At 32.8% G+C, this 12,312-nt stretch overlaps 1 protein-coding gene across 1 annotated transcript in view; it reads right to left on the reverse strand.

Moving 5' to 3' along the window:
• The window catches only part of DMD (dystrophin), a 2,084,073-nt gene that overhangs the window by 1,332,772 nt on the left and 738,989 nt on the right, over positions 1 to 12,312 (reverse strand). The window contains 2 exon segments of the mRNA NM_001003343.1: positions 5,663 to 5,843; positions 10,398 to 10,639. Coding sequence (NP_001003343.1) covers positions 5,663 to 5,843; positions 10,398 to 10,639 — 423 coding nt within the window.

The raw sequence follows: 12,312 nt of genomic DNA on the forward strand, positions 1-12,312 counted from the left end.
CTCACAAACCAGCAAGAGGCTAACACAGATCTTTCAAAATTATGTATCAGATTACTGAATTTCCTCAAATGAGATTCGTTTTAGAAATTTCAGCTAGTTTTAAAATAAAACCCAAACTTTTCACCTGAGCCTACAGGGACCGTATTAAAACTCAATCCTCATTTTATCCTAAACTTCCCATAATTGGCTAGTTTCCAACCCTCCTGATCACCTTTCTGTCACTTGGACATGTCAAGCACTACTTGTCCATTTTGACATCTTTGTACTTGCTTTCAGTTCATCACCCAGCTGGTACCTACACATCCCACAGGTTAGGATCAAATTGTAATCTCATTAGAACAATGTTTTCTAAGGGAGTTTAATCTCTGATAATATAATTTACTTATTAGTTTGGTTATCTATTTCATTTCTGTAAGCTCCATGAGGATATAAACCTTGATCTTGATTTTCTCTGCTAAATACCTAGTGCCCAGTACTTCTGTGGCGCAAAGGAGGTGTTCAAAAATATTTACTGAATTAGTGATTGAGCAAAACAATGTTGCACCAAACAGTTACCAAATTAGTGCAATCCCTATAAAAATCCTAGTGGCATTGTCTACAGACTCAGAAAAAACAAACCTAAAACTCATATGGAACCATAAAACACCACAAAATAACCAAGATAAATCACCAAGTTTTTTTTTTCTTGAGAAAGAAAAACAAAGATGGAAGCATCACATTTTCTGATCTCAAAATATATTACAAAGCTGAAGTTATCAAAACAGTATGTTACTGGCATAAAGACAGACATATAGTCTAAGGAATAAAATAGAGACCCCATCAATAAACCTATACACATATGGTCAACTGATTTCTGATAGTGGTGCCAAAAACAAAAAAAAGGATAATCTCCTCAGCTGATGATGCTATTAAAACTGGATAGCAACATGCAGAAGAATTAAATTGGACTCTTACCTTACACCGTATATAAAAATCGAAAAAGGTTACAGCCTTAACCGAAAAATTGCAACCATAAAACTCCTAGAATACAACACAAGAAGAATGCTTCTTAACACTGGTCTTGAAATGATTGCTTGAGGGGCACCTGGGTGGTTCAGTTGGTTAAGCATCTGCCTTCACCCCGGGGTCCTGGAATTGAGCCTCAGTTGGGCTCCCTGCTCAGTGGGGAGTCTGCTTCTCTCTTTCTCTACTTCTGCCTCTCTCCCTGGCTTGTGCTCTCATGCACTCTCTCTCTTTCTTTCTCTCTCTCTCTCTCTCCCTCCCTCCCTCCCTCATAAATAAATAAATAAATAAATAAATAAATAAATAAATAAATAAATAAATAAAATATTTTAAAAATTAAAAAAAACTTTTAAAAAAAGCAATGATTGCTTGGATTTGATATAAAAATAGATGTGACAATATGAAACTAAAAAGCTCTGTACAGCAAAGGAAACAATTAACAATAAAACAACAACCTACAGAATGTCAGAAAATAATTGCAAACATATAACTGAATAGAGGTCCATATAACTGAATAGAGGTTACTATCTAAAATATATAAGAAACTTCCACTTCCATAATTTTTTGAACTTCCATAATTTAACAGGAAAAATAATCTGACTAAAAATAGGCAAAGAGCTTAAGTAGACATTTGTCCAAAGATGACATACAAATGAAAACAGTTATGTGAAAAGATATCCAACATCACTAATTATGAGAAATAGGCATTTCAAAACCATAATGACAGATCACCCTACACTCGCTGGGGTAGTTATTATCAAAAAGTAACAAAAGTTAACAAATACTACTGACAATGTGGAAAAACTGGAGTCTTTCAACATTTGCAGAAATGTAAAATGCTGCAGCTGATAGAAGAAACAGTATAAAGGTTTCTCAAAAAATCCAAACTTAGAAGTACCATACACTCCAGCAATGCCACATCTGGGGACATATCCAAAAGAACTGAAATCAGGATCTTGAAGAGGTATCTATATTCTCATGTTCATCACAGCATTATTCACAATAGCCAAGATATGGAAAGAAACTAAATGTCTATCAATGGGTAAATGGATAAAGAAAATGTGGTGAATGCACACAACAGAATATTATTCAACCTTAAAAAATATGCCATATGCACTAACAAGAAAGAACCTGGAATACATTATGCTAAATAAAATAAACCAGTCACAGAAGGACAAATACCACATGATTCCACTTCATGAGGTATCTAACAGTCAAACTCCTAGAAGCAGATAATAGAATGGTGAGTGCCTGGAGCTAGAGAGAGTGGAAATGGAGAGTTGCTGTTTACCAGGTATAAAATTTCAGTCCTGCCAGAGTTCATTTCTAGAGATCTGCTATATGACATTTTGCCTAAAGTTAATAGTCTACAGTGCACTAAAAAATTTAGGAGGAGAGATATCATGTTACATGTTATTATCACACTTTTTTTTAAAAGACTGTAAGAGGCCAGAAATCTATGGTTATAGGACAAAAAAAAATCCTTCTGAACTTTAAGAAAAAAAGAAACTTGTTTTGTCATAGCTAATGTAGTCACTTCCTCCATTTTCTGCAAAAGTAAACAAACTCCTAATAATTATTTTCCTGACATGACTTATACTTTCAATTGAAATAAATCCAAACTATATCATAAGTTTTGTTTTCATGTTTGCAGATAGAAAGTACATTTAAAGCCTTTCTTATTAAAATAAAAGATCACCTATCACAAGCCATGTGCTATTTTTTTCTATAATCATCTATATTACAGCATAGTCTTTCTGGTTTGCAGTTTCTAGAAAAGGTTCCTGGCAATTGTTTTGGGAGACAGTTCTACTCTCTCAATCTTCTCGCCCTAGGCAACCAGTAATCTACATTCTGTCTCTCTAGGTGTGCCAATTTGGCCATTTCCTATAAATGGAATCATATAATGCATGGTCTTTTGCAGCTGGTTTCTTTCTTTAGCATCATTTTAAGGTCCATCCATGCTGTAGCAAGTATGGGTGCTTCATGACATTTTCTTATTGAATAATATTTCATTGTATGGAGAGGACCATTTTTGTTCTTTTCTCATCAGTTGATGGGTACTTTAGTTGCTCTCACTGTTTGGTTATCATGAATAATGTTGCTACAAACATCCATAGATACTTGGCTAGTTCTTACACAATCTAATATTCATCCTTTCAGTTATTCAGGCTCCATGAGGTCACTTGTGACACAGGGATAATAAAACATTCTCAAAAGGTTGCTCTGTGAGGACTAAGAAAGAGAATTTATATGAAAGGTATTTATAGATTAAAAATTACTATGAATATAGAATGTACTTTATCTTTTAATTTTTTTTCATATCTTCTTTGCCAGGTACCAAACAGCAATTCCTCAGACCAGTTTTTGCCACTCAAAGTACACTTAAAAAGTTAAGCTTTTGTTTCATTGTGAGAACACTAGTAAAGACAAAAGAAAAGGGAGAAGAGCTGAAAGTCTGAATGGTTTACCACCCCTTGTGTTAGCTCTTATTTGCTGAATACTTACTATGTTCAAAGTACTCTGGAGTAATACGAGAAATCAGATTTACCGCCCCATGCCAGTTTGGCAGTAAAGTATGCATATGTAAAATTTTTGGAAATAATTATTAATTAGCAAACTGAACTATAAAACGACCTGATATGGAGAATTTTTTTATTTGCCATTTATAGATTGGTATATAATATTTATATATCAATACATAACATAGGAAGTTACATATGTTTATAATGTATAAATATACATAAATAAGTTATATGATTCAAATATAATTATATACATATAATTTATATATAGTGTACATATATCATATAAAATATATATGCATATAAATTATGTAATTTATGATTCATATATATAATCCATCTTTAATTAATAATTAATTAACAAGACGAGACTCCAAAAGAGTTACTACAGTTGGTAGAGATATTTTGGTAAATAAGATAAAAAGGAGGACATTTTATTTATAAATAAATGGAATGAAAATATTTGGCAGTTTTATAAACAATCATCATATGTATGAAAAGATAAAGGAGAAGACATGATAATATAGGTAGGCAGATGGATGGCTATATGGATAGAGAATACATATTATTACATTATTTATGTTGTAGTATCATAGTTGAATCTCCGCTATCAACAAACATCAATATTCTGAACATTTTTGAAATAAATAGAAAAAATGTTTTTTTTAAATAGAAAAAATGTTGAACCTTAACATAATTAATAGGTATATGTAATTAAAATAATTTTCTAGTGAGTAAGCTCCTTTGCCTAGCAGTTACAGTATAACCATTAACACGCATTTGACTTTAAGGGGAGGTTTACAGATTTTATGACAAGAGAAATGCATTATTGTTAAATAGGTCAACGTTTGAAAATTTAGGACAGTCTCAATCTTTTCCCCAGCTGATTTTAGACGCCCAGCAACAAGTTTACTGAAATCCACTAGAGGGAGCTGACATAACTGTGAAGTTGCATTACCTGAGGTCCTACCAGGAAAATAAACCCCTCAGCAGAAACAACTTTAAAGTTAAAAGAAAAAAGATAAATAAACACTTATCTTTTGCTTTATTCAGCTCATTCCATGCCCTTACCAAGAAATTAAAATTTAAAAACCAGGAAAACAGGGAAAATTTCATGTATAATTATACATTGATTTTAGAAATGTTAATATGTAGTAAATTATTTGGATATTTAAAGAGAAGTAGCCAAAAAACGTGTTTCCAACTAATTAAAGTTTCAATAGAAAACAAATACATGTTCTTTCTTATCTCATAACAAATTTGGGAAGACATTTTAAAAATATTTGTATTTTAATGCCTTAAAATCCAATTTTACTCTCTAATCTTCTGTATGTACATACATACATATGGATGGTGAACCAAAAGCTCATTTACTAATGTTTGAAAGGGTTTATAAACCTGTATGTCAAAGGAATTTTTGTCTTAAGCATTATTTTTGTCTTAAGAATTAAGCTGATGAGTTGGGCTATTTCAGACCACATATTATGAATAGCCTAAGAGCAAATTGGTGAGAAACAAAAGAGACATCTTGAAAATTTCACTGGTCAAATGTTAGGCATTTGTGTAACTGATCCACTCTTAGGTTATATTTTATTATTAAATGAGAAAAAGAGGATCTTTCATAGTTACACTGATCCAATAGTAAAATGTGGCCCAAAGAATAATTTGTTCTTTGCTGAATTTCAGTTACTACATGTATGTTACAGCTATAACAATCTTCATATAAACTGGAAAGTATTAGTAAGAAGCCTCGCTAAATATTCTTGTACATAAAACAAACAGGATTTAATGAAAACCCACTAAGAGGGCTTCAACTGCTCTTTTATTTCCTCCACTGTTCAAAATATTTGACTGTAAAATTTGCAACCCACCAAAGAAGATGTTAATGCCTATATAAAATATATACTTTATTTGTTCCTCAAAGTCATGAAATTATTACAGGAGGTGAGGGGGAGAAATGGAAATATAACATATATGTTTTCCAACAACAGTATCTCATTACTTGTTACTACAGAATGTAAGGATGGTGGATTCCTTTGACAGAAATTACTCTTTCATGTTAGTACTTTCTCTTTTTCCAACAAATATTGAATATGGACAATATCAGGTTAGCCATTTCAAGGATTTTTACTTACTTGTTTGTAGCTCTTTTTCTCTTGCCTGCACATCAGCAAAGACTTGGTTAAAATGATTTGTAAAGGCCACAAAGTCTGCATCCAGGAACATTGGCCCTTGTCCTTTCTCTTTCAGGGCTATGCTTTGAATTTTTAATCGCTCGATTTGAGGCTGAAGAGCTGACAGTCGGTTGATTTCATCCTGTACCATAATTTAGAGTATTAAAATAAATAAAACTTTTACTTTGCATAGATTAAATTTTTTTGCAAAGAAAGGTGTTAAAAGGCAGTGATGTAAGCTTAGCTTAATGCCCTTATCAAAAAATTCATAAGAAATATCCATGACAGTTTAGGCCACCCTCTGGCATAGGTCATCAATTTAAGAATACCTTGGCTCTTCATTCAATAGATATCATCATATGTAACTGTCTTTAAATTTCAAAATCACATCATTTACAGCATTAATGGGCATGAATGTGCACTTGAAAAGTACTATGAATGACCTTATATCCTTTTAATAAATCAAACATGAATGTTCCTCTGTACCCTTATCTCAAAATTGTATGCCTTTGCTTCAAATTCAAAGCTTGTTTAATAAACAATATTTTTCTTTAAATTCACTTGTGAAGAATATAAATTACATCTATATATCTATATAAATACGTACCTACTGCCTTAAATTATATCTTCATACGATATTTCATAGGTTACATAATCTATTTAATACTTACATAAACACACATATATTTATGTTTGTAGTTATCTCTCTTTTATATAATCGCATTACTTCTCCTGACTGAACAGGCAATTACCCTTGTTTCAGTTAGAGTGAGAGTTTGCTCTGTTTTTCTTGTGCTGGCCTATTGTTAATAACACCCCCTTTCAATCTTGAAGAGTACCCTGGTTTGAATGATAAAATCACATGGATCCACTGCTGTGCAATATAGTAGTCACTAGGCATCTGTGGCTACTAAACACCTGAAATGTGTCCAGGCCAAATGCAGATGTGCTGTCATTGTAAAACATATACTGAATTTTGAAGACATAGTATGGAAATATACAAATATAAACAAATATACAATATACAAATGCATATATAAATATAAAAAATATACAAATACTGATTAAATGTTGATATGGTAATATTTTCTGTTTATCAGTTTAAATGACATGTATTACTGAAATTCATTTACCTGTTTCTTTTTCCTTTTTAAATATTGTTTCTAGAACATTTAAAATTACATATGTGGCTCAAATTCATAGCTTGCATTATATTTCTTTGGAACAGTGGTGTTCAAATGAGAATGTTTTCATTCTCTTTTGTTTACAGTAAAGCAACAATTCATCTATCTCACCTACACGTACAATCATAATTCAAAGAGAATATCCAAATGCTCTTTAAGTATTACTACCATGGTTGCTTACTTATTTATAATTCACACCTATGCTACCTTTTGAAAAAAAAAATACTTTGGGATTGTTTACTATTTAAAATGTAAAAAATAAGACAGTTAAAATTTTAAAATTGGATCACAAGCTAATTAGGAGGGGAAAATGGAAAGAATTACAGTAATTATGAACTAAATATAAATCTGAGCTTCCTGGAAATCAAAGTAAAAAGAAAAAAAAAAGGAAAAAGGAATGAGCTTTTTTTTTTTTTTTTTGGATGCATATGTACTGTTTTGGAGAGAGTACCTTATGTCTTAGGATTGAAGAAGATAAATGTATCCCAAAGACTCTTCCACAGTAGCAAGACTACCTAACGGGCACTGTCACTTGTTAATGAGTTTTAGAAGATATAAACATAACTTTCTGAGAAATGTTGCTATGTGGTTATAACAGTAAGAGTTGATTCAGACAGGTTAATCTCTGATAATCAAATTCTTTTGGTAGGTGAAGATGAAAGCCATTTATGTAAATGGCAAAATGACCCACCTCTCTCATTCTGATATAAAGCCTCTCATTCAAAGCTAAAAGATAGGTGCATATCCATGGATGAAGAATAAGACAAGAGCTAACAGGTAATACTTTGTGTTTTTGATTATAGAATTAAAGATGTGCACTTTGTACACTAGGCTTACAAATGGTAGCATTGACATCTGCTGTGAAACATTTAAGAACCTGATTTACATTTGGCCAGATGGAGGGCCGTCATTCTTCCTGTTTAGGGGGCTATAGAAGGAGCCTACAGTATAGTAGAGTGTGTTCAGCAAAACAAAGGGGACTCTGAAACTAATAAAACATTTGGGCAAATGTTCAATTGAGACCTTAAAGTTCTGAGAGTAAATCATAGGAGAAACCATTTTGACTTGAAATATTTAACATTTAAAAGATGTTAACAATTACTCATTATTTCCACAAAAGGGCCTTAATGTGGGTAGTCCTCCAGAGTAAGGCATCTTCCCTGATTCTGTTTATCCTTCAAAATTTTGTGTTTATCTGATGGAAAAACTTTTGCATTTTTCTTGGGAAAGAGTCCATGGATTTCTGCCAATTCCCAAAGGGCTCTCTAACTGCCATATTAAGAACCAGTTCTGGCAAGCATTATATTTGGAGCTAATATAACGGTCTAATCTTAGAAAACATCTCCAAATAACAGAATGCACTGACAAACAAGATGGAATTCTTTATTTACCTAGCATTAATCACAGAGAAATAGTATAATGTTAACTTTTGCATGAATGACACTGAGCTTACCCTACTAAATATTTCACCCGAGGTGATTCATCAAGCTAACAGAAATCAAAGGTGCAGAGAAAAAGAGTAAGGGGTGATGAAGAAGGATGGAATTATGTCATCAAAATTTGGAACCTTGTGGATGAATGCAGAAAAACAAAATAATTCCACTTAGGATGACTTCCTTGACCTCGAGAGAATATTTAAGATATGTAACCACTAATGATCTTTATTTGCTCCTCAGATAAAGAATAATATCCTAGCAGGCCCCAAGAGTCCTTGCTTTGTCTCTTATATGCCTGTCTTTTGGCCTCCATCTCTCATCTTATCTCAACCCCTCACCCCTCTCTGGCCAGCATTCACATTGGCCCTCTTTCAGTTCCTTGGGGGTGGTTGTTGTTTAAGCTACCAATTACCCCGTGGTATTTGTCAGGCAGCTCAAGCCAGCTAATACAGCTAATATCATTCTCAGCAACACTAGAGACACTGACTATTTATTTTACAGCTGAATGCATTTTGTAGATTATAGGGCTACCTTTTGTATCTGAATCTCAAGAAACAGGTTAAGGTGATATCATCCAGTGTTGTTATATGAAATAATATAGGTAGAATATTCCATCGATTCACAGAAGAAAAAAAGAGTCATGGATTGTATTAACAGCAAAATGTGTCTAAGTATAGAAATTCCCTAGATCTTCATATTTGCATAAAAACCCTAAAATGCCTTTCTGTCCTATATCCTTTAACTAAAAATGTATTTCCTGAGTTTATTCATTTCCCAGTAAAGCTGTAGGACCAATATGTGAGAGAACATCAGGTCCTTCAACTGTTTTTCCCTTCACAATAGCGTTGAATTTCCCATCCCTTCCTGGGTTTAATACCACCTCCAAACCAACCTTATCACCCCTCTACCACCAGTCTCCCATTATTTAAACCATTCTTGTCAAAGCATACAAATTAACCTCCATTCACTGCTTCTTATGTTAAACCTACCCATCTTAGTCTATCATTAAGGTTCATCCTAGAAACCTTTTCATCTCTCCAATTTCCTGCTTTCCATGAAAAGTATTCCTTTTTTTTTTTTTTTTTTTTTTTTTTTTTTTTTTCATGAAAAGTATTCCACTCATAGTAACCATGCAGAAAGTCAAGTTATCTTCATTATTGTGTAACTTTGGTTTTCTTACATTTGCAGACATATTCTTTTAATCTCTTTCTCGTGTTCCTTGACACCAGTTACACCTTGTTTGGCCCTCCAGATCCACTGTCCACTTCTACAACTCAGGAGAATGACACTTATAGACTAAAGCTCTTTGTACTCTGCCTACTGATTATGTTTAGCCAATGGGGAGCCCTGTCCAGATTCAGATTCTAGAGGCAGGGAGGAGAGTGAGGTAGCGTGTTGATTTTTCTGGCTTCATTCCTGTGATGGCACTTGGTCTGGGCCTTAAGGCTGTCTTTATAATGGCTGTCTAGTTCCTTCTTTCTATGTTTCTGTAACTTCTCTCTCTCTAATCCTTTCTGTCGTAGAATGCTTAAAGCTCTGATGCCAGGTTACTGTAATATTCCTTATGATTCCTCTATACTCCAAGCACAATGATGAAATATTTTGGTAAAGAAACCTTTCTCAAATTATTCTAATTTGAGTGAACTGTCAGTTTTAAAGATTTTCCTCATATATCCAATTTTACAGTACATCAGCTGCTTGTGTTCGTGTGGATTCCACTTTTTAAATATATGACTAAGTTTCACTTTTTAGCACATGAGCTGCCATAAAAAAAGAGCTCCAAATTATTGGCCACTCCTCATAGGATATGTGTAGTTTCCATACTCCAAAACTGCCTCACCATTTTGCAAATCGACAGAAACAATTAGCCATGTGTAAGTACTCTAAATATATATATTTTTAGGATCCAGACATCATGCATTATCTATTTAAACTCATTTTCTTCACTTACATTTTGAGCTTTATTGTGTTTAAACCTTTCAAAGGGAAATTTTTTATTAAATAATTTGCTATTCTTCTAGAAATTGCCAAGAAATTCCTATTGATCATGATCCAAATAGGAGGAAAGAACCTTACCTTACAAATTTTTAACTGGCTTTTAATTGCTGTTGGCTCTGATGTGGTGGTAGGCTGGGTTTTCAACCAGTTTTCAGCAGTAGTTGTCATCTGCTCCAATTGTTGTAGCTGATTATAGAAAGTGATGATGTTGTTCTGATACTCCAGCCAGTTAAGTCTCTCGCTTAGCAATTGGCAGAACTCTATCCACCGGCTGTTCAGTTGTTCGGAGGCTTGTTTGATGCTGTCAGCATTAACACCCTCTAGAAAGATTTTTTAAATATATCCACTGAAGCCACAGACTGCAAGACATCTGAAAACCCTGAAAACCCCTGTGTCTCAAGTTTAAAAGTATTTATCATATGAAGAATTTCAAACAAATCATTTATTTATGATAAAAAAATAGAAGTACCGACAGGAATTCTGATTACTGATTGTAAATTATTAGTGATGCATTTTCTTAAGAGTATTAATGTAGGGATGCCTGGGTGGCTCAGTAGCTGAGCATCTGCCTTCGGCCCAGGGCATGATCCTGGAGACCCGGGATTGAGTCCCATATCGGGCTTCCTGCAGGGAGCCTGCTTCTCCCTCTGCCTATGTCTTTGCGTCTCTCTCTCTCTTTCTGTGACTCTCATGAATAAATAAAAATCTTTTTTTAAAAAAGAGTATTAATGTAAAAAATAAATAAAGACACATAAGATGTAGAAGAGCAGAACATATTTAAATAAAAAACAAAAAAGGGTCAAAGCTCTGAAGGGGATTGGGAGATTGTGGACAAAAAAATCTTTTGGAGGATTCCAAATCATTGTTAAATATCATGTATGCTATTAAAATGTATGTTGAAATACTAACATTTGTATTTTTAAAATGGTTTGGGAATTAGCTGAAATGTTATTATTTGGATTTTAATAAAAAAGGGAGTATTTATCAAAAAGCAGTAATTCTGTTTCTGCTATAGATAGCCAGAATTAAGCAGATTTTCCATGGATCCATAGAAGTGAAACAAGCACTAACAAAATCTTTCTAACATGAGAAAAGATTTTCAATGTTACACATCATTTACAAATGTGGAAGTTGATCTGATCATTTTAAAATCTTCTATAACAAAACTAAAGCAGAAAAAAAAATCTATCAAAGGCAAGAAACGTAAGCACATCATTATCACCTTTAGCTTTCTGGAGAATCTACTGTGTGTTAGGAATTTGATGTCTTTTAATATATGCCATCTTATTTAAGTTTGTCATAACGTGCTATATGATGACTAATGCTAATCCAGGTATATATTATCCTATCCATATCAAGAAAGAATAGCAACATCATGTAATGCTATATGTTAAAATACTCTCTATAGTTAGTTGACAAAATTTAGATTTCTTACACACACACATCTTAATTTATATAGTAATTTCCATAATAAATTATATTACATAAAAATATTAAATATGATAGGAATTTTAAAATGCAGTAGCACTAATAACTTCCTTATATTTTTGAAATATTTGAATGTTTCCTTTTCTTACATATATCCACAGGGATCTCAAAAGGGATCATGAACTCAATATAAGATGCTTCCTCTAGTTTGAAATAAAGTGATTTAGTAAAGACCAAGTTGCCTAAGAAAAATATACTTTTATGAATGTTAATTTTACCTGACTTTCTGGTTATGTGATGTAATTAATGGGCAAGGAATTTGTTAACAAGTTTAAAGACCATTTCTAGCACAGAAAGACTGTAGTTTTATAAACATGCCTCCCACTTCACTCTTTTTAAAGCCTAAAAAATACAGATTTGAATTCAACAACTATATAATTTTACCCTTTTTTTACTCTCCTCTGCTCAGATAGTCTAGTTTTCATTTTGTTGTAGTTATGTTACACACCAAACCACATTTTTCAATTGATTTGAAACATAACTCTAACTTCATTAAATTCAAACT

The sequence above is a fragment of the Canis lupus genome, chromosome X (genome assembly GCF_011100685.1).
Source record: "Canis lupus familiaris isolate Mischka breed German Shepherd chromosome X, alternate assembly UU_Cfam_GSD_1.0, whole genome shotgun sequence".
NCBI classification, from domain to species: domain Eukaryota; kingdom Metazoa; phylum Chordata; class Mammalia; order Carnivora; family Canidae; genus Canis; species Canis lupus.